The sequence below is a fragment of the Arachis ipaensis genome, chromosome B10 (assembly GCF_059453495.1).
Source record: "Arachis ipaensis isolate K30076 ecotype BB chromosome B10, ASM5945349v1, whole genome shotgun sequence".
In the NCBI taxonomy this organism is placed as follows: domain Eukaryota; kingdom Viridiplantae; phylum Streptophyta; class Magnoliopsida; order Fabales; family Fabaceae; genus Arachis; species Arachis ipaensis.
The window spans coordinates 137,116,172-137,140,188 of NC_142435.1; the positions used below are offsets into that span (position 1 = coordinate 137,116,172).

A 24,017-nucleotide genomic window follows, 5' to 3' on the forward strand; every position below is an offset into this window, starting at 1 on the left:
AGATGGTTATAAATCAAAGTGATAGACAAGATTAAAAGTTGCGATAATAATACTTGGTGATAATTAATTACGGTCGGGTTAAGAGAAGGTGGAAGGAGAAGAAAAAAAAGAGAAAGGAGAACAAGGTAATATAATAATGGCGATGAGATAATAACAAGTATGTGTATAGAGAATAATAGTAGGAGAAAGAATATTGTTTGATATAGTAAGGGGATATAATAAAAATATAAATTAATAATTTTAAAAATAACAAAATTAAAGATAATTTAAAAGATTAAATATAAAATAAAAAATTAAAATATTTTTTATCAATTAGAATTATGCACGAAGATAAATAGTGTTTTAAAATTTTTATCTCAGCTTCAAATTAAATACTATTAAAAATAAATAACTAAACTTAATAACGTTTATAAATAGTTAATTTGTAAAAAATATTTCTAAATTTTAATTTTGATTTTGTTACACATAATAACAACATAATAAATTTGTTTAATATCTTATTTAATTTAAATTTATAAATTTATACATTCTAAAAGTTAATTTGATAATTTGGGTAAAAATTTTAAATACTTTATGTCTTACTTCTTTTAGCGAAACTTCAACAACTCATAAAAGTTAACAGAATAGATGATTATAAATCAAAGTGATAGACAAGATTAAAAGTTGCGATAATAATACTTGGTGATAATTAATTACGATCGGGTGACAAGAAGGTGGAAGGAGAAGGAAAAAATGAGAAAGGAGAACAAGAAAATATAATAATGGCGATGAGACAATGACAAGTATGTATTTAGAGAATAATAGTAAGAGAAAGAATAGTGTTTAATATAGTACAAGGATATAATAAAAATATAAATTAATAATTTTAAAAAATTAATGAAATTAAAAAAATTTTAAAAATTAAATATAAAATTAAAAAGAAAAATAAAATATTTTTTAACAATTGAAATTATGTATGAAGATAAAGAGTCTTTTGAATATAAATTTTTATCTCGACCTCAAATTAACTACAATTAAAAATAAATAATTAAACTTAATAATGTTTATAAATACTTAATTTGTAGATAATATTTTTAAATTTTTATTTTGATTTTGTTACACATAATTTTTAACTAATAATCTTGAAGTGTTTATATAGTTATTTATATGGTCAATAAATCTGACAGTTTTTCAAGAATCGAGAAGTTATCGATAAGGAGATGTATGATGAATTATGAATGATTTTTATACTCTCCTATTTTGCTTATTAATTATTCTTATAGTTTGATATTTAAAACAAAAAAAATAAGCATTCTCATTACTTCTATTTTTCATTATTTATAAAAAATGAAGGCTTTTTCATATTTAGATCCATATTTTGACCTACCACTTAAAAAAGATGAAGACAATGCAAATATGAATATCCATAATATTTATGTAAAAATTATCTTTTGTAAATAACTAATATGTATTTTGGTTTATATATACTCTTTTTGAATCAGGATAATGTTATTATCATTATTTTTAAAATTATATTTTTTCTGATAATATATATATACTTCTGTATGGTGAGTGAGTTTTTATAATTTAAAATTTTAAAAAAATTTTATAGTAATTTTAATTTTAATAAAATATAATATAAATAAGGTCACGTTAATATTAAAATAAAAAATATTTATCCAATAAATTTAAAGAGTAAATAATATATTAACAAAAAAATAAAATTAATTTTTTAAAAATAATAGAAAAGCAGCTGTAATACCTATTGAGCCGCTAGTATATATAAGGGGGAGGGGAAACGTGTGTATATATATAGGGGGTAGTATATGTATGGAATGGTAGGAAGGGAGGGTTGCAGGGCTTGGCACGGGTGACAGCTGTGGGACGGGATTGGGGTAATATGAATGGAGAGAATCAGGAAAGGTGGGGGCAAATATGATGGGGATTTGGTCATGGGAATAGGAGATTGTGTGTGGATTTGGCGAAGAATAAGGATTTGGCGTGGATGTGTTACTTCACGTCGAACTTGGAAGTGGGTGGGTTCAGCGTGAAAGCCCTGGAATGCATGCCTTCTCTCCACGCTGAACTTAGAAGGAGCCAAGTTCAGTGTGGAGCCTCCCGAAGTGAACTCCCAATTGCTACGCACATCCCACGCTGAATTTGAGGTATTTCAAGTTCAGCGTGGGTTTTTGGCTAATCTCCCCCTATTTACGTCGTTTTTCACGCTGAATTTGGAAAATTCTAAGTTCAGCGTAGACTTTATGGTGCTTTTTGTCCAGCTATTACGCATACTCCATGTTAAACTTGGAAAATTCCAAGTTCAGCGTGGAGTTGGCAGACTCAACATCTTCTAGAGTGTTCAAAAATTTTTCTAAGTGTCTGGTTCCTGTTCTAAAAATTCTGCATGATCAAGCATACATAAAACAAAGGAAGACAGTAAAAACTCAATAAAAATCAAACAAATAATATAATCAACGCAACGGAAAAATAACTAAGGATACGAAATTATCGAGTTGCCTCCCGACAAGCGCTTCTTTACCGTCACTAGCTTGACGGTCAGCTCCTCTAAGGAGGAGGATCATAAGGGCTCAGCTCTTCACCCCTCACTGTGAATTTCTTTCCTGTGTCCCCATAACGTAGCTCAATATGCTCCAGAGAGAGGATTCTGTTTACTGTATAAGTCCACACTGGATTGCTAGTTAACACCACCTTCATTCCTGGGGAGAAACCTTCAGTGGGGATCTTTTTGTTTCTCCATCCCCTGAGTACTTTCTTCTTTTTGGGGACCTCCTCCTTGATGGAAGATGCATTCCCGACACCAAACTCAGGTTTGATGTCAGGAGGAATTTTATTGATTGTTACTAAAGGAGGTTTGAGCTGCAAATTCTGCTGTGCATCATCAGGGGGTTCTTGAAAGTTTGGAGTAAGAAGCCCAGTCTGCATGTACCTCTCTTCTTCACCTGCTGAATGTATATCTTTGAAGACATGAAAGACCAGTTGCTCATTATGCACTCTAAGCACTAATTCACCCACCTCTACATCGATTAGAGCTCTCCCAGTGGCTAGGAATGGTCTTCCTAGAATTATAGAGGCATTCTCATCCTCTCCCGTGTCAAGAATCACAAAATCTGCTGGGAGAAAGAACTTACCCACTTTGACCAAGATATTCTCCACTAATCCGTATGCAGGCTTCATAGATTTGTCTACCATCTGTAATGCTATCTTTGTGGGTTGTGCCTCTTAGATTTGCAGCTTCTTCATCACAGACAAGAGCATTAAATTGATGCTTGCTCCCAGATCACATAATGCTTTCTCAAAGGTTGTGCTCCCAATGGTGCATGAAATTTGAAAGCTCTCTGGATCCGACATCTTCCGTGGTAAGTTATTCTGAATGATGGCACTACATTCCTTAGTCAGGACCAATGTCTCATCTCCCTTTAAAGGCTTCTTCTTTGACAACAGCTCCTTCATGAACTTGACATAGAGAGGCATTTGCTCTAAAACCTCAGCAATAAGAATATTGATTTGCAACTTTCTAAAGACTTCCAAGAAATTTAAAAATTGTTTGTCCTTGGTCTCCTTTTGAAGTCTCTGAGGATATGGCATTTTAGGCTTGTACTCAGGAGCCTTTGGCAATGTAGGATAAGTGTCAAGAGAGTCTGGGAATGGGTTGTCCGCACGCTTTGGAGGGACGTGCTCTACTTCTTCCTTCTTCTCCTCTGGAGCTTCCTTTTCAACTGGCTCCTCATTAACTTGTGCTTCCGTACTTGCCACTTGTCCACTTATCAAGGTGATAGCCTTGCATTCCTCTCTTGGATTTGAAATTGTGTTACCAGGAAGGCTATTAGTGGTCCTCTGATCAATTTCATTAACTTTTGTGGCTAATTGACCCATCTGAATCTCTAAGTTCTTGATTGATGCTCTGATTTTCTGTCTAAAACTTGCCAATATTGCTTCCAAATCATTGTTTTGCTGGGACTGAGAAGTTTCTTGCTGAGATGACTGAAATTGGTGGTTATTAAAATTATTCTATTGAAAACTACCCTGAGAATTATTATTAAAATTTGTGGCCTCTGAGGTTGCTATCTCCACCCAAAATTTGGGTGATTTCTCCACCCCTGTTTGTAGGTCTTAGAATAGGGATCATTATTGGGATTTCTAGGGGCACTCCCCATGTAATTGACCTGTTCAGAAGAAAATTGAGCATAATCATAATTTTCATTTTGCATAAAATTACCTGTCATGTCATAAGAGGCTTCTTGGGGGGCATTCTGAGTGTTGACAGCTGAACTTTGCATTCCACTCAACCGTTGAGTAATCAGATTTATTTGCAGAGACAAAAACTTGTTCTGAGCAAGAAGAGTATTAACAGCTTCCACTTCCAACACGCCTCTCTTTTGAGAGGTCTCAGAGTGCAAAGGATTCCTATTGGAGGAATATAAGTATTGGTTGTTAGCAACCAACTCAATAAGCTCAATAGTCTCCTCTGGTGTCTTCTTCATGTGCAAAGAACCACCTGCAGAATTATCCAAGTGCATCTTGGATATCTCACATATGCCCTCATAAAAGATATCCAGCTGAGTCCATCTAGAGAACATATCTGGAGGGCATTGTCTAGTCAGTAGCTTGAATCTTTCCCAAGCTTCATAAAGGGTTTCACCATCTTTCTGTTTAAAAGTCTGAACCTCCACCCATAGCTCAGTAAGCTTTTAAGGTGGGAAAAATTTAGTTAGAAATCTAGTGACAACCTTGTCCCAAGTATCCAGACTCTCCTTGGGTTGAGAATCTAACCATAGTTTTGCTCTGTCTCTCAAAGCAAATGGGAAGAGCATGAGTTTGTATACCTCGGGATTCACTCCATTGGTCTTCACAGTGTAACAAATCTACAGAAAATAAAAAATAAACTAATTTGGATCTTCCTAAGGGAGTCCATGATATTGACAATTTTGTTGCACAAGAGTAACTAGCTGTGGCTTCAGTTCAAAATTATTTGCAGCTATTGGAAGCACCATAATACTTTTGCCATAAAGGTCTGCATTAGGAGCAGTGTAAGAGCCAAGCACTCTTCTAGGTTACTCATTCCCAACTAGATTTGCCACATTGGTATTAACAACATTATTATGATCCATAGTGGACTCTGTAGCCTTGTAAAGTCTTGCTTGTTGCAAACGCCGCTTCAAAGTCCTTTTAGGTTCAGGATCAAAGTCTAACAGAGGTTCCTTGTCCCTGTTCCTGCTCATAAACAGACAGAAAATAAGAAAAAAATTGGGATTCTCTACGTCAGAGTGTAGAGAATTAACTGTGAAGTAACCTGTGAAAAAAAAAAAAATAAACAGCTAACTGATTAAGATAAGCAAATTTCGAAAATTATAAATAATATTAAGCTAAAAATTTCGAAATAAATGAAAAAAAATTGAACAAGAAAAGTAAAATAAAATTTACTAGGTAACACCAAACTTAATTTCAGAAATTAAAGAAAAACAAATATATGATGTAATATATATAATTTTTTTTTGAAATTAAAAACAAAAATAAAATAAAACTAAAAATAGATAAAAAGATAAAAATTAATGGGAAGAAACAAAACAAAAATAAAAGAAAATAAAAATAAAAAGGAACAATAAATCAAAAACGAACGAAAGTTTTGAAAAAAATAAAAAATATAAAAGGAAGCAAAAAGAATGCACGGGACAAGGGAATGGGAAACGAAAAACAAGGAAAAGAAAAACTTGGGAATTAAAAATTAATAATAGTAAAATAAAATTAATTAAAAAAATTATCTAATCTAAGCAATCAAACAACTGATAGTTGTGAATCACAGTCAATCCCCGGCAACGGTGCCAAAAACTTGGTGCGGAATTTAGAGTCCACAAACTAACCGGCAAGTGCATCGGGTCGTACCAAGTAGTACCTCATGTGAATGAGGGTCGATCTCACGATGATTGATGGATTAAGCAACAATGGTCAAGTGATTTGCTTAGTCAGACAAACAGAAAATGGTGTTTGAAGGTTCAAAAGAATTAAACAGTAATTCAGAAATTAAAATAGCAAGCAGTAAATTGATGAGAATAATATATGGAGAAACAGTTAAGGCTTCAGAGATATCTATTTTCCGAATTGACTTTTCTTACTAACTATTTTAATCATGCAAGATTTAATTCATGGTAAACTATATGTGACTAAACCCTAATTCCTTAGACCTTTTTAGTCTCCTCTAAAATTCATCAACCGCCAATTTCTTGATCACTTAATTCCAATTAGAGGGTGAAGTTTAATTCTAGTTTATATGCCACAAAAACCCTAATTACGCAAATATAAGAGGATTATATGTCACGTGTCCCGTTAAGTCCAGATAATTAGAATTTAGGAGAAATTGTTTTCAAGCTGTTGTTTAAGTAAAGAGCTTTTCCAAGTTATACAAGAACTCAATTAGAACAAGGGTTATACTTCTATTCCACCCAAATTCATAAGATAAAGAACGAAAATAATTCTTGAAATATAAATCAAGACATGAATTAAAATAGAAAAATAATAGTATCAATCCATACAATAGACAGAGCTCCTAACTTTAACAGTGGAGGTTTAGTTGCTCATGGTTCAGAGAAAAAATAAGGATTCGTAAAACTGTAAATTGCGGAATGAGGTGTAAGAGAAGAGATTACGAAGGGCTTATTCTTTTCCCTTTTATATCTAATTCTAATTAATGTAAAATATATTTCCTAAAACTAAAATAATATATTTTCCTATTTTAAAATAAAATACAAATTTAATCAAAATTAATTTGTCTTCATGCGCAGCTTGTATGAAAGCTTGGGACCACTTTGATATTGAGGATCCACGCTGAACTTGGCTTTTCCCAAGTTCAGCTTCAGCGTGGAGAAGGCAGTGTGGTTTTTAGCGTGTCCCTTTGAGTCCATGCTGAACTTGGCTTTACCCAAGTTCAGCGTGGGATGTGGCGTGTGCTTCCCTAGGAGCTTTCAAGTTCCACGCTGAACTTGGCAGAGGCCAAGTTCAATGTGGAGAAGGCAGAGATTGCTAGAAGAGAAGAGTGCACTATTATATATTGTTGGAAAGCTATGGAAGTTAGCTTTCCAACGCCGCTAGAATCATGTCAATTAGACTTCTGTAACTCGAGTTATTTCTGTTTGAGTGCAAGGAGGTCAGGATTGACAGCATCATTCGCTTTCTTCCTTTTCTGCTACAAAATTCGGTTTCATCCGAATGCTACCTGAAATAAATAGAATTGTGCACAACTCAAAGTAGTATCCATAGTGGCCAAAAGATATTTAAATTTTGATTAAACTTAGCAATTCAAGTGCAAATTCACAAGGAAAAGATAGATAAGATGCTCACGCATCAGTGAACTATAGAGAGAACCTTTGCCCTTAGCAGAGTTACTATGGATTTTAGATGAAAATTGTCACCCTAGTCTAGTTCATTACTAAGATGCATAATTTAATTGGTTTTTGTATCAGGAAGCAGATTTGGAGTGCAATTATTTAACAAGAATCAGTTGTTTGGGGGAGGCTATGTTGCTTAGACTGGTGTGATCCATACTAATCATCACTCATTGCAGGTCAGGAGGAATTCAAGTGTTCAACACAAGACATAACTGCAGATAACCGATTTTGTTCCTGCTGCTTATCTCATTTTTTTCTCTGTATATACTCATTTTGAGTAAGTAGGATAAGATAAAAAAGCTATATTGCTATAGTGAGATATCATTTATTTAATCTTTGGGGCCAAGATCGAAGGAAATGGTAAACCTTTGAACCCTCTGGATTTTGTAAGTAACATGTAAAGCAAAGTTATTATAGAATATAGGTAGAATCAAAGAATGTCTTGTTATGTTATATATTATTGCAAGTATTCCACTTACCCTTAAGAAGTGCCAATCTAAGTCTTTTCCATAAGTATTTATCAAATGTTGATGCCATTCTTTACAGCTATTTATGGATCTAAAATTAAGATGTATCAGATACAGCAGAACATGACCACTAACAGAATTTGAAATTCACCACTAAGGGGCAAGAAAAGAAAAAGGGTTCTACAACACAAAAAATAATGTTGGGGAAAAAAAAATTGCGGCTGGTGAAATTGAAGGTTATATCCTCAAATTGCTGCTGCTGGATCGGTTCTTTGGCCACAGAATCCAAAGCAGATACAGATACAGTGTGTAGCGAGCAGCAGTTGCGAGCAATTACGTACATAACCAATGTTGGAAGCTCTGCTATGGATTCAAGGCTCTCACAGTTGCTCACTTTCAGGTATTTCAGCTTCTGGGAACATACAGCAGATGGAGGAACTTGACACAGACTCTTGCAACCAGGGATACTCACTTCTCTAAGATTTGAAGCTTTTGATAAATCTGGGAGCTCCATTAGGCTTGATGAACCATCAAGATCCACTTTCCTTATATTTACAAGATTCTGAAATTAACGAATTAACCAATTAAAAGGTAGGTATGCATGTGTGTGGCATCAAATTAATTTCACAATCTTGTTGGAAATATAAATGAAAAACAATAGTTTCCATACCTGTTCACCTTCCCAAAGCATTTGCAATCCACTATTGGGCATTATGATTTCAACAAATCTCTCAGCACCAAAAGAAGATGGCAAAGATTTCAAAGGAAACTCATCCCAATGAAAATACCTTAACTTCTCTGGCAGGGATGTAATACCTTCTGGAGCACACAACTTGTTTTTGGAATTGGCTGCATGAAATCTAACAAGCTTCAGTTCTGGCATTCTTTCAAATGTCTCAGGGTGCAATCTTATCATATCAATTTCAGACATGTTTAATGTGATACTTTGAATAGCTTGAGTTCTCTGCATAGTATGTATGTCAAAATTAAATATATATCAAACTTCCACAAAAATAAATGTGACAAAATTACAATCTAGGTAATCATCATATGCTTACCTTATTATATTTCAGTACTTCATAGGTATCACAAGAATCCCATAGTCTACTGCGTTTTCCTGGATCATTTAGACATTCTTCACGAACAATTTCACGGCCCATTTCTCGAACTAAGTCATGCATTGACACACAATTGTTTGAAATGGAAATAAGAGCATTATTACAAAGATTTGTCAACCCGATAGTAGTTGTGTATCCACAGCGATCAAGAAGAGATTTTAGCTGCTCGTCTTCTGTATTTGTATCAAAAAAACATGCAAGTTCCAAAAATATATTCCAATCATTACGATCTAATTCATTATAACTCAATCGCAATATACTTTGGATTTTTTCATCAGGCATCTTTTCAAGTTTGGCCAGTTCACTTTCCCACTCTTGTTGAGTTTTTCTTTTAAGGAAGGAACCCAAGATTTTTATTGCTAAGGGAAGGCCTTTGCAATAGTTAAGCACTCTCTTGGACAACTCAACTTGTTCTGCTTTTATAATGCAGTTTTGCTTGAAGGCATTCAGGCTGAAAAGCTTAAGGGAATCATCAGAATTCAATGTCTTAACTTGATGAATATGATTAGCGCCCGCCTTAACAAGGACATGCTTATCTCTTGTTGTCATTATGATTCTGCTACTTTCCCCAAACCATGCATGTCCTCCACATAAATCTTCCATTTGGTCTGAATCATTGACATCATCAAGAACAACAAGAACCTTTGTTCGACTAAGTCTTTTCTTGGAAAAATTAGTTATCCCGCCAGTCGTGACAAAGGGACTTGCATCTTTTTCCTTTAGCAGTTTGGAAAGAAGTTCTGTCTTCAAATGATCTATACCATATTTCTCAGCTCTTTCTCTTACATTGTTCAAAAAGCAAAATCCTTCAAATCCATCACACAATCTATTGAAAACTGCATTCGCAAGAGTTGTCTTACCAACACTGCCCATGCCCCAAAGGCCAATAATAACAGCTTTAGATTCCGTGCACAACGAAATTAGCTTTTCAATTGGTCCATGAATTCCAACAAGACCCTGCAAATCACCTTGGGGTGATTGGTTTAACCTTTGTAAGACACGTTTGACAATTTCATCAACAAGATCAGCATCATTCCTGCATAATGAATACAAGGCAAAATTATTAGTATTGTTGTTGCTGTTGTATTGTTTAGTTTCATAGTGTGAGAATGGATTTATCCCTTCCACTAAAATCTCATTTATCAAAATATACCCTAATCTAATAGTGTAACAGAAGAAACAAAATAATCTATGAAAAAAAGATTGCTGACCGGAAGCTTGATGACGGTGAATGAAATCCAGACAAATTGGCAGCTTCCTTGAGAGCTTCTCTCCAAATTTGCACCCTGTCTGCAAACCTCACCTCATGATTAGCAAGGGCGTGGTGATAACTTTCCTTTTCGTGGCGCACCCATGATGGGTCTACCTTATGGAAAATAGGTATTAGAATTTGACCATTTTGTTTCCTGCATTCCATTATTTTGGCTAGTTCTTCCAAACACCATTTGGAAGAAGCATAAAGAATATGATCAAAGCAATTTCTGATTGTTCAATGGCTGCAAGGAGTGAGTGTGATATTTCAGTTCCTTCTCTAAGCATGTAATCCACGTATGTCTTGATGTGCTTGTCCTCTAAAGCCTTGCGCAGATTGCTGAGAAAACCACGGCGAGTGTCTGTGCCTCTGAAGTTGAGGAAGACATCATACTTAATAATCTCAGAAGAAGCATGCGCAGCCATATCCTCTTCCTTGCAAAAATTATCGAAGATCACACAAGTATCTGCTTCATCAACAAACATACATATAAATGACAGGACCTAGGTGAGACAAGAAACTAAGGAGAAATCGAATGAAAATTGTAACGATAAAATTGTGTACAATCTAATTAAGTTGGAGACAAACGATGAAGATCAAAACAGTAAGGCTGAGAAAAACTAAGGCAGTAAGGCTAAGAAAAACATTTCCAAAACTAAACAATTCATCAGGACTCAATCCCTCAAAATTGAACATATTAAGGCAGTAAGGTAGTTTTATGTTTTAACGCTTAGAAAAACAGAATCAGAATAAGTTCATTTGATGCTAAATCTTTGGAAAAACTAAAAATCTCATTGGATCATAGTGGCAAGTAAGCTCCGCTAGAATTGGAAAGCACACCAGAGAATCAAATGAGAGAAGGAAAGAGAATCACCCGAGAATCGTTGGGGCAGAAGGCGAAACATCGATGCACAAGCGAAGAAAAGTAAGACCTACGGGAAGCGTTGAATTGATCGATGACTAAGTCGAGATCAGGGGAGGAAGGGCAATGGCAGAGTCCGATGAGGAAAAGAGAGGGTGAGGAACTGAGGATATACTGCCGCTGTCCGGCAGAGATTAGGGGTGAGGTTTCTCTTTATCAGTAGATTGGTATATAAAGAAGAACAATTTTTTAGATATAGTTTTCTTTTTTGGTACGAAGGAGATAGGAGAGATTAGATTAGGGTTCATGATCAACAAAGCAATTTTTTAGGGTATATGAATAATGAAATGTATTTTGGTTTTGATTTTTAAATTGATTTAAATTTAAAATTATAAAACTAAAGTTAATTGAATTTTGATTAAATTAAAGAATTAGGGTTGTTTTTATCCGATACAAAAAAAATATTTAAGTCTTTTTATAAAAATTAAATAAAATTTATTTTTATTTTTATTAAAATATAAGGATGATTTAGTAAAATTATTGATATGATATGTATTTAAAAAAAGAAAAATCAATTATTAACATGGAAAACATAATCCACATGTCATATTTTAATTTGTCTATATTTTTATTGTACTCATACATATAAATTTATCGTCGTACCAAAACAAATACCTATATATTATCATCCCACACCGAATTAAATGCAAACAAAATAGTTTGATCCAGCCGGTTGAGTCCTATCTACGCAAGTTTTTATAAATAATTCCGAAATAAGTATAACGGATAATCGAACCTTTCTTATAATTCTTATTAACCACTACTATTAAATAAAGCGGGTCTGCTACACATACAAGCAAAAAGGCCCTACAAGTTTTACAAGTTCCCAGCCCACACTTCATTCACACGCGCACTCATCTCTCTTTGAATGGAACGTAAACTACACGCGCCCCACTCAACGGTTGCTCTTCGCAAAATAGTGCTCCTTAATGGCGCACTCTTCCACTTCTCCAAACCCTTCGAAGAAAACACAAACCGTCCGTTTTCGAGCAACATTCCAAACTGCAGAGATAGGACTCGTCACGAAGATTAGAACTCTCCATCAACACAACATAGAACTCTCGATCAACAATCTCCAGAAAAAACGAAGTTATAATATTCAAGGTACGTTATGTTACTATTTTACTCATATTGTATATTTTTCACATTTCGAAAACGAAGAACTAGGTTTTACTGTTCTTCTACGTTCTTCTAGGTTTTACTGTTCTTCTTGTTCTATGTCTCATTTTACAGTTTTTAATGTTCTACTTGTTCTAGGTTTTACTGTTATTCTTGCTTCTAGGTTATTCTGTTCTTCTTAGTTCTAGGTGTTACTGTTCTTGTTGTTCTAGTTCTTCTGGTAACTGATTTTTAGGAGTATATTGCGTGATTTGGTGGGTGTATATTGAGTATTTTGTTGGGTGTATATAGCATAATTTGTTGGGTGTATATTTCTGAACTGATATACTGTAATATAGTCAACAGTTGCAACTGTTCTAATATTTGCTTGTCCATGGGTGTATATTGCTTGACCTTGTATATTAATGCATGTTTGAGTGATATCTGACTGATATCTATGGGTGTATCTGACTCATATCTATGGGTGTATCTTACTGATATCTATGGGTGTATTTTTCATTTCAGAAAAAATGGCAGGCAGAAACCAAGCTGAAAAAAATGTAAGAATAAATATATGTCTTAGATAAAATCAGTTTTATATAATAGAAATATATCTGACTATAATTTTGCTTTGTTTACAGCAAATCAAAGACCTTAAGTGTACAACACATTTGTTAAGTGAGAAATTCAGAAACATGAGCGAGGAGAAGAAAACAATTGTTAGGGATTTGGGATTTGGTGGCCTGATGAGGGGTTTGATTGCTCAACTACATATTTTCACCTATGATCATCTCTTTTCTTGCAAGTTGTAAATTCTTTTCAGAACTCAATTCAATTGTGGATTTGATTTGATTGTGATTGCTTTAGCCCTTATGTTTATACATGTATTTTTAGGAATTGATTTATTTTGACCCAGTAGTTGCATGTATGTAGATAGGTTGCATTTAGATAGTTTGCATTGAATAAATGTTGATACCCCTTTCTTGTCTTTCTTGAGTTTAGCATGAAGGCATGCTATTGTTTAAGTGTGGAGAGATTGATAAACCACAATTTTATGGCTTATCTTGTAGTGAATTTGGTGAATTTTATCAACTTTTCTTACATTTATTCAATGAAATAGCATGGTTTTATGAATTTCTCCTAAATTGTGCTTAAGAGTGAAAACATGCTTTTTAGGCCTTAAAATTGCTAAATCTAATTCACTTTAATTCCATTCAATGCCTTGATATGTTTGTTGAGTGATTTCATGTTTAGAAGGCAAAGATTGAATTGAAGGAATGAAGAAAAAGCATGCAAAGTGGAGAATTCATGAAGAAAAGAGAATTTGTGAAAATCATATCGACGCGCACGCGTGACCCACGCGTACACGTGGCAATGGTCATGTAACCTCATTAGGAACACGTTGGGGACGATTTCTGAGTTCAAGGAGGCCCATATCCAACTCATTTCTGAAGTTATTAGAGGCCAAATTCAAGAGGGAACAAGGAGAGAACAATTAGGAGAGTTTTAGAAACATGCTTTAGGTTATATTCTAGAGAGATGAGCTCTCTCTTCTCTTTAGAATTAGGGTAGATTAGGTTAGATTCCTCTTAGGTTTAGGTTTAATTCTTGCTTTGATTTTAGTTTTCCTTATAATTTCTTGTTGCTACATCTTTGCTCTCTTAGTTTTACTTGTTATTTTTTTATTTGGTCACTTTTATGTTTATGAACTCTTGTTAATTTCAATTTTCATTAATGCAATTTGATGTTTCTTTGTTTGTTAATGTTTAATTGAATTGTTATTGTTATTTTCTTGCATTGGGTAGTTGTAGATTTTATTTTTCTTGTTATTTTAATATGCTTTCCTTTTATGCCTTCCAAGTGTTTGATAAAATGCTTGGTTGGGGTTTAGAGTAGAATTTTGTACTCTTGACTTGGGTTAAGTGATTGGAGACTTTTGAGTTGTCAAATTTTTTTGTTGATTGGTGATTGAAGATTGCTAATTGGCTTGAATTCTACTAAAACTAATCTTTGATTAGGACTTGTGGATTAGAGTCAATTTTGCTCACCTGACTTTCCTTCAATTGTTACAGATTAACTAAGTGAGAGTAAAAGACAATTACCATCACAATTGAGGATGATAATGAGGATAGGAATTTCAATTCTCACTCCTTGCCAATACCTTTCTTAGTTGTTAGTTTATCTTTTTGTTATTTACATTTCTTGGTCATCATTATCAAAACCCCAAAAATACTTTCTCATAACCAATAATACGCACACTTCCCTGCAATTCCTTGAGAGACGACCCGAGGTTTAAATACTCTCAGCTTTATTGGCTTTGCTTAAGTGACAAACAAATTAAACTTTGATTGAGGGTTGTTTGTTCGGTTTGGATCTATACTTCGATGGAATTATTTTGTGAAATTCCTAACCGACGATTTCTCTCATATCAAGTTTTTTTTACAGCAATGAATTTTTCCTTTTTTCTTCTGCATGATCTCTGCCAAACTTGCTCGGATTTTTCTGAAATAATTAAAACCACAATGCGCCTCAAAGTAGCATCCAAATAGGTTCCAAATATTAAAAACTAAGCAAAAACTCAATAAATTCATATCTAAAATAACAAAAAAATAAAGAAAAGATGCTCACGCATGATGAACGGATTTTTGACGGTTTAGAAATTCACTAATGAGATCTCGTTGTAAAGTATAGTTTCTAAACCAAGCAATAATCCTTTCATACAAAAAGTTGTTTGTCACTAGTACAAACCCCTAAAATTTATAAACCGAAGTATTGGACCTCGGGTCGTTCTCCCTAGGAATTGTAATGAAGTGTCTTGTTATCGGTTGTGAGTTATATTTGGGGTTTTTAGGATTTTTAGACAAGAATTATAAATGGCAAGAAAGGTAAACGAACAACTATAAAAGGCTCTTGGTAAGGTGTGAGAACTGGAAGTCCTATCCTAGTTATCCTTCTCAATTGTGATGAGAATTGTTCATTGCTACCACTTAGTTAACCCTTACTAAATAAAGGAAAGTCAAGTGGATGAATTGACTTGAGCCACAAGTTCTAGCCAACTTTCAAGGAAAGACTAGCTTTAGTGCACTCCAAACCAATTAGCAATCTCTCCAATTATCAATCAACAAAGGAATTAGATAATTCAAGTGTCACTAATTACTCTACCTAGGCCAAGAGGAACAAAATCTACACTAAAACTAAAAGAGACATTTCAACAAACACATAAAGTGCAATAGAAGTAAACATTATTAAATGCAAGAATTAAAGGAATCTACAACTACAAAAACAAGAGATCAACAATAGAAAAGCAAAGAAGACATATTTATTATGAATTACCTCTTATTGAATTGGAAGAATGTAGAAGGAACAATACTAGATCTACAACAAAATATAAGAACAACATAAAGGAAATTACAACAAAAGAATAGAAGAAGATGAATGTAGCAACAAAGAATTGAAAAGTAGAAGTAGAAGAAAGCAAAGATTAAAATCTAGATCTAAGAACTAAACCTAATCCTAATCCTAATTCTAGAGAGAAGAGAGATCTTCTCTCTCTAGAAACTAACTCTAAACTAATCCTAATGAGTGTGAATGATTGGAATCCCCATTGCTCTTCAATCCTTGGCTTTAAATAGCATCTTTGGCGCCAAAGTTGGTTGGGATTGGGCCCCACAACCCTTGAGAATTCGTTGGTCACATTTTCATTAAAAAATCATAAACCAGCACCGACGCGTACGCGCACAGCACGCGTACGCGTCCATGGGGTGATTCGCAGGTGCGCGCAAGCGCCAGGTGCGCGCGTGCGTCCATGGGCGAGTTCAACTTCTTTGACTTTTCATGATTTCTCCACTTTGCATGCTTTCCTCTTCACTCCTTTGATCCATTCCTAGCCCTTTTCAATCTGAAATCACTAGCAAACATATCAAGGCATCTAGTGGAATCAAAGGAAGATTAAAACCATCAAATTAAGGGTCTAAAAGTATGTTTTCACATCTAAGCACAAATAAGGAGACAATCACAAAACCATGCTATTTCATTGAATAAATGTGGGTAAAAGGTGATAAAATCTCTTAAAATCAATACAGGATAAACCGTCAAAACGGGGTTTATCAACCTCCCCACACTTAAACCAAGCATGTCCTCATGCTTAAACCAAGAATGAAGCAAAGGGCATGGCATTTATTTAATAGAAACTAATTAAATGCAATCTACCTATATGCAACTATCTAAATGAATGCAATTGTTTGGTCAAAATAAATCAATTCCCAAGAAGTATATATGCACAAGGGCTAAGGACTAGCAAGCCTAATCCACAATTGAATTGAGTTATTAAATATTTTTACAAACTTGCATGAAAAGAGATGATCATAGGTGAAAACATGTAATTGAGCATCAAACCCTCACCGGTAGTGTTTGCACTCTATTCGCTCAAGTGTTTAGGGTCGATTCTCTCAATTCTCCCCTAATCATGCTTTCCAAGATTTGTTTTTCTTCTAACAATCGACATACATTTCATGCATGTATACAAGTATCATGAGGTCTTTTCTTTAGATTGTAATTGGGTTAGGGTCAAGGTAGGATGCATATATGGTCAAGTGAGCTTGAAGTTTGAATCTTTGATAAGCTTAGATTTCCCACCTAACCTATGACATCCTATACAATTAAGTTCTAACCTAACTACCCATTCTTCACTTTTTCACATACTCATGCATTTTCTTTTTCATTTCGCAACACTTATGCGTTGAGTTTATTGGACCTTGCTTTGGGGCATTTTGTCCCCTTTTTATTATTTTTTTTCTTCTTCTTTTTTTTCTTTTTCTATTTTTTTCTTTTCCATATTATTTTTCTTTTTTTTTCTTTTGTTTTTCTTATTTTTTTTCTTTTTATATACAAGAACCTCAATGCATAAGGTTTTACATTTGATCAATACATGAGTATGTACTCAATTCCCAATATTTCCAATAACATTACAAAACTACCCTTTTATTCACCCAATGTCCCAAGGTTCCCACACTTGAATGATAGTCACACACACTAGCCTAAGCTAATCAAAGATCCAAATTAAGGACATTTATTGTTTTTCACTTTAAGGCTAGTATTGTGCTAAATTAAAGAATAAGTGGGTTAAGCGTAGGCTCAAATTTGGCTAACAAGGGAAGATAAAAGGTAAGGCCATTTGGGTAAGTGAGCTAATGAAATGATGGCCTCAATCATATAAATGCATGAATACACAAAATAATGGACATAAAGAATCAAACAAATCAAAGATTACAATCATAGAAAGAGAATAGTGCACACAAGAAGGAAAAATAAGTGGTTATAAGATGTAACCACACCATTAGGCTCAAATCTCATTTGCTTGTGTTCTTAGCTCAAAAACATGATCCACAATATATATAATTCAAGCAAGTTCTATGAAAAGTTTTCACTCAAATCAATTGAGATGCCCTATAGATAGAAATCTTGAAAAATTTCATTATTTGAAAAATTTCATTATTTTGACTAAGCTTATTGTGTATACATATGCAAAAATAAGAAAATGAAAGTAAAAATCCTAAGAACCTAAAATGAAATGCAAAAGTGTTGGGATTAGAAATTTGTCACCCAAAATCGCCGACCGGTCGGACGACCTCCCCACACTTAAAAGTTTGCACCGTCCTCGGTGCACTCAAAGATGAGCAAGGGGGTACGGCGAGTCTCTGGATTGCTGCGTGTTCTTAGTCTTGCTTCCATGTTTGCTTGTGGTGCATTTATCATGAAAAACAAAAATACAACACCATAAGATGAGAAGATATAAAAGTAAGGAAGCATACATTGTTGGAATGAGGTAAATCACTAGAATTGAGTGAGTGAATTAGTGTGGCATTAAGAAATATTAGGTGTGTGAATTCTAAATTGCGCGGTTTAGAACACACATTAGTATAAAGAGCTATGTCACAAAAGAAGCATGCACGTCACTTATCCTAGTGTGCTTGAGATGCTTTAAGTAAGCTTGTAAGGTAAGACAAGCATTAGAGAAGCATGAAAGCATTCAAGTCAAACATATGGATGGATATAATCATGAAATACAATGCATTAAGGTAAATGCTCAACATCATCCATCAAGAGATTGCCTAATCAAAGAATACGGTTCAAATCACATGGTGGCCAAATCATGCAATTCAAAAGAATTACAAGTTCGAAGGCAATTCTCATCACTTGGTAGTTTTCAAAAGGTAAGCATGAAAAACTCAAAACCAAGTAGCAAAATATAACCTCAATCATAGAATCCAACAAAGATTATCTAAAAATATTAATGCTAAATTAGCATTTAGGCAACAAGGGCAGCAACGTATAATAAACAAAGTCAATAATCCAACACGTTTAATGAAAAGAGAGAAAATAAAATGAAAGCTAAACTAAAACTAACTAATTAACTAACCAACTAACTAATTAACTAACTAAAATAAATGGTTATCCATGGTGTTTGGAAGTGTTGGATGAGGGGTAGGAGAAGGAGAGAAGAAAGGAGAAGGAAAGAATTGGAAAGAGGAGAAGAAAAGAAAAGTGGATGGGAGAAAGAAATCCGCGCGTACGCACACATGGCGCGCGCGCGCAGGTGGTGGAATAGAGAGGGAGGCGCGGACGCGTACTCTGCGCTCACGCGTAGATGGGGATGTGGGGATGGGCGCGGACGTGTACCTTGCGCGTCTGCGTGGATGGCTAGCCAGGCCGGCGGCCTAATGTTGGCCCAGAGTTGGCACAACTCTCTGGTAAAAGTACCAAGAGTGCCGGTGGCCTAATCGACGCGCGCGCAGATGGTGTTGGGTCGGGGGCTCAACATTCGCACAGTGAAGGCCTAACTCTCGGGTTTGCTAGCTGGGAGTGGAACTTCAGCATCTACGCGCGCGCGTCATGTACGCAGACGCGTAAATGGTCGAAAATGCTTGAAGTGCGCGTACGCATGCAGTGCGCGTACGCGTGGATGGTGCTCTGTTTTTTCAAAAATTTTTGCTATTTTTTGCATCAATACAAGCATTCCAAACCTCCAAACAGCTACCAAAATACCATAAAACCTTATTTAACATACTAAACTACCAATTAAACTCAACTATCTGAACAAAACATGAAATTAAACTAATTCTATCAACATGTCCAAAAGGAAAAATGAAAAGAATTTACCATGGTGGGTTGTCTCCCACCTAGCACTTTTGTTTATTGTCCTTAAGTTGGACTTATGGGGAGCTCCTCATCAAGGTGGCTTGTGCTTGAATTCATCTTGGAACTTCCACCAATGCTTGGTTCTCCATTGTGCCCCAAGATTCTTCATGGATTGAGCCAAGTCTTGATGGAGTTCTTCACAAGCTTGGGGCTCCCAAAGTTGATCTTCTTCTTGTAATCCGGGATCCCACACTTTGTTTTCACACCCGTCTTGAAGTTGATCATCATTATTAGTCCAACCGGGTGGTGAGTAGGGTGAATTCTCTATATAGTGGCCAACAATCCTCCTAGACCCATCTATTTGAGCACTACTCCAACCTTTATATCTCATGTTTGATGCATCAACCATAATGAGTCTTGATTTGCAACGCCAACTACGAAACATCTTTCGCTTACGCTTCATCCCACAAAGGATCCTAAGTTGACCATCCGTTTCAAGCAAGCCATACTCAAGTGGGACAATAAAGCTAATAGAAATGAATTTTACCCACTCAAGTGAAGGAGTAGATGGCCACCTAGGCAAAGATGCTTCCAAAGATCTTGACAAAGCATAACCAACCCCCGTTCTTCTATTTCTAGGGACTTCCACCTCTTCACAAGATTTCTCTAATTCAATCCTTTGTTCATTAATACTCAAACTATCTAAGCCTTTTCCCTTAATCAAACTATAATTGGGAGGGTGAAAGGAGTTTACCTCCACAACCTTTTCAAATGCACCGGGAGAAGGTTCTTCAAGTTCAAAGGATTCTCCACTACTGGGACTTGATGCTTGCTCTTTATTGCCATGGGAACTCAGTTCTTGCTCTATCCCATCCAAGTCTTCATATGGAATATGCCTTGGAAGGTGTGCACTTTCCTCCCTAGCATCAATTTCAATCATCTTGGAGGGGTTTTCTTCAACTCTATGTTCCCATGGAAGCTCCGCATCTCCTAAGTCTTCTACCACTTCTTCCTTGTCTTCAACAATTAAAGCTTCCTCCAATTGTTCCAATACAAAGCAACTTCCCTCATTTCCCACCGGAGTTTCCAATCTCTCCTTCATGCTATGTTCTTCATTTGATTCTCCACATGTAGCCATGGGAGTTCCTTGAGTGTTCAAGCATTGGGAGGCTAATTGATTTGTTACCGCATCCAAGGCGGCAATGAAATTTTGCACATCCCTTTTCATCTCTTCTTGCCCTTGAACAAGAACACCAAGGATGTTATCCATTGGAGGTTGGGGTGGACGGAAGGATTCATCATTTTGGGGGAAGGGTTCATAGTAGGAAGATGGTTCTTCTTGGTAGAGTTTGGTGGTTCAATATTCTCCACTCTTTCCACTTGTTGCACAACACACTCCATGGTTGCTTGAAATTGATCCAATGCTTCCTTGAGACGATCCCTTGACTCTTGTTCCGCTTGGATATCATGATAGGGATCATATGGGTCTTGGATCGATGGACATGAATATTCTTCCATGTGAGGTTGTGGTGGAAGGTAGAATTCCTCTTGTGGTTGAAAATTTTCATATATTAGAGGTGGTTCATCTTGGTAATAATGTGGAGGAGGTGGCTCTTGAATATATTGATGTTGGCGTGGTGGTGGCTCTATGTGTGGTTCATATTGCTCATATGGTTGTTGGTAGGATGGATATGGATTAGGGTCATATGAAGGTGGTTGGTAAGAAGGGGCTTGTGAGTATGGTTGGAAGTTATGTTGAGGGTATGGATCATAGGCATATGGTGGTGGTTCTTGAAAGTCACAAGGTGATTCACCATAACCATTGGATTGATATGCATCATAGAATGGCTCTTCTTCATAGTGCATTGGTGGGGGTTGTTGCCATGAGGATTGATCATAAGCATATGGCTCTTTCCACCTTTGGTCATCCCATTCTTGATACACATCTTCATTATAGTCCTCATTTCCTACAACATGTTGATAACCAAACTCATAGCCAAGGTGAGAATTCATGATAGCAAGAAGAAAATGAAAACAAAATCAAATAAGAAGCAAGAAAATTAAATCCTAAAACTAGCAAGAGCTAACAAAAGCAAACATATTCACACTATTCACATATATACAATAACCAATAACATAACACCATTGCAATTCCCCGGCAACGGCGCCATTTTGATGAACGGATTTTTGACGGTTTAGAAATTCACTAATGAGATCTCGTTGTAAAGTATAGTTTCTAAACCAAGCAATAATCCTTTCATACAAAAAGTTGTTTGTCACTAGTACAAAACCCCTAAAATTTATAAACCGAAGTATTGGACCTCGGGTCGTTCTCCCTAGAAATTGTAATGAAGTGTCTTGTTATTGGTTGTGAGTTATATTTGGGGTTTTTAGGATTTTTAGACAAGAATTATAAATGGCAAGAAAGGTAAACGAACAACTATAAAAGGCTCTTGGTAAGGTGTGAGAACTGGAAGTCCTATCCTAGTTATCCTTCTCAATTGTGATGAGAATTGTTCATTGCTACCACTTAGTTAACCCTTACTAAATAAAGGAAAGTCAAGTGGATGAATTGACTTGAGCCACAAGTTCTAGCCAACTTCCAAGGAAAGACTAGCTTTAGTGCACTCCAAACCAATTAGCAATCTCTCCAATTATCAATCAACAAAGGAATTAGATAACTCAAGTGTCACTAATTACTCTACCTAGGCCAAGAGGAACAAAATCTACACTAAAACTAAAAGAGACATTTCAACAAACACATAAAGTGCAATAGAAGTAAACATTATTAAATGCAAGAATTAAAGGAATCTACAACTACAAAAACAAGAGATCAACAATAGAAAAGCAAAGAAGACATATTTATTATGAATTACCTCTTATTGAATTGGAAGAATGTAGAAGGAACAATACTAGATCTACAACAAAATATAAGAACAACATAAAGGAAATTACAACAAAAGAATAGAAGAAGATGAATGTAGCAACAAAGAATTGAAAAGTAGAAGTAGAAGAAAGCAAAGATTAAAATCTAGATCTAAGAACTAAACCTAATCCTAATCCTAATTCTAGAGAGAAGAGAGAGTTTCTCTCTCTAGAAACTAACTCTAAACTAATCCTAATGAGTGTGAATGATTGGAATCCCCATTGCTCTTCAATCCTTGGCTTTAAATAGCATCTTTGGCGCCAAAGTTGGTTGGGATTGGGCCCCACAACCCTTGAGAATTCGTTGGTCACATTTTCATTAAAAAATCATAAACCAGCACCGACGCGTACGCGCACAGCACGCGTACGCGTCCATGGGGTGATTTGCAGGTGCGCGCAAGCGCCAGGTGCGCGCGCGCGTCCATGGGCGAGTTCAACTTCTTTGACTTTTCATGATTTCTCCACTTTGCATGCTTTCCTCTTCACTCCTTTGATCCATTCCTAGCCCTTTTCAATCTGAAATCACTAGCAAACATATCAAGGCATCTAGTGGAATCAAAGGGAGATTAAAACCATCAAATTAAGGGTCTAAAAGCATGTTTTCACATCTAAGCACAAATAAGGAGACAATCACAAAACCATGCTATTTCATTGAATAAATGTGGGTAAAAGGTGATGAAATCTCTTAAAATCAATACAGGATAAACCGTCAAAACGGGGTTTATCAACGCATCACAACACCAAACTTGAACTGTTGTTTGTCCTCAAGCAACTAAAATAATACATAACTGAGAAGTAAATTTTTGCTAGAGAATTGAGTTGTCAGTTAAGCTCTTGTCTGTCCATTGTGTGGGGTTACTGATGTTGTGTCCCTGAACAGTTTCAGCACCTCACTATCTTTTGAAATTCAGAATAGTTAATAACTCTCATAACTAGAATTCAGATCATATTATGGATTCCCTTCTTTTTAACCTCTTATTAATGCTTGAACACAGCTTTATCTTATCTTTTCTTTTCTTTTCTTTGGTACTTTGCACCTTGAGCCTAGCCGTGACTTCTAAATGTTTTGTCTCAAGCTTACCTTGACCCAGAAACACCACAAGTACTTAATTGGGGAACTCTTTGAGTTCTGATTTTTCTTTTTGTTTGTCCCAGTCAGTGGTGCTCAGAGCCTTTGGCATACTTTGTCTTTGCATTTGGGCTCGACTCTTAGTGCTTTGTCTCAAGAATTCCTTGACGCATTGATGTGGCAGAAATTAGCCGATTAAGAAATTAATATAGAAATAATGTTGCAAGTACAGTTCTGAACCAGCAAAAATCCGCTTATTAATTTAGAAAGAGTTGTCACAAATTATAGAATAAAATACTGGGAGTATGAATCCCATGTCGTCTCCCAACGAGTTGACAAAAGAGTGCTATTTTATTAATTAGAAATTTTTCGAGAATTTTTTAAGAGTTGGAGAACAGGAAATTAAATGATTATAATTTAAGGCAATAAAATTAACGACAGAATTTATATAATTAAATAAAAGCCTTGACTGGGGGAAGATTAATTGGAAGTTCTGTCCTTGTTGGAATTTTCCAAGTGTAATAGTAAAAGGTTATTGTTCTATTTGGTCATCCTTTACAGAATAAAGGAAAGTCAAGCAACTAACTAACCAACTCTGAATCCCAAGTCCTAATCTTCTCCTAAGGAAGGATTAAAGTTAGAGACCAGAA

General features: G+C 35.4%; 1 protein-coding gene and 1 non-coding gene across 2 annotated transcripts; one reads left to right on the plus strand and one right to left on the minus strand.

Annotated features, from left to right (window-relative positions):
• The first annotated feature begins 4,571 nt into the window (after positions 1-4,571).
• On the plus strand, positions 4,572-4,679 carry LOC148581855 (small nucleolar RNA R71). Its single transcript, XR_015896460.1, has one exon. It is a non-coding gene; the product is annotated as a small nucleolar RNA R71 (small nucleolar RNA).
• Positions 4,680-7,868: 3,189 nt separating this feature from the next.
• Positions 7,869-11,304, minus strand: LOC107624503 (disease resistance protein RPV1-like). The gene is made up of 5 exons (XM_016326996.3): positions 11,091-11,304; positions 10,176-10,682; positions 8,905-10,000; positions 8,517-8,810; positions 7,869-8,408 (listed from the first exon to the last, which is right to left on the minus strand). Exons 2-5 carry the CDS (start codon positions 10,379-10,381, stop codon positions 7,977-7,979), a joined length of 2,028 nt encoding a protein of 675 aa, XP_016182482.1. The 5' UTR covers positions 10,382-10,682; positions 11,091-11,304; the 3' UTR covers positions 7,869-7,976.
• Positions 11,305-24,017: the final 12,713 nt, after the last annotated feature.

What these genes read in the sequence shown, in the direction of transcription:
- LOC107624503 (XM_016326996.3), bottom strand. Translation starts at nt 10,381, where the DNA reads ATGGAATGCAGGAAACAAAATGGTCAAATTCTAATACCTATTTTCCAT. An exon ending in TCACCGTCATCAAGCTTCCG is followed by an intron (nt 10,001 to 10,175) that starts GTCAGCAATCTT and finishes TTCATTATGCAG; the next exon opens with GAATGATGCTGATCTTGTTG. An exon ending in AAGTACTGAAATATAATAAG is followed by an intron (nt 8,811 to 8,904) that starts GTAAGCATATGA and finishes CATACTATGCAG; the next exon opens with AGAACTCAAGCTATTCAAAG.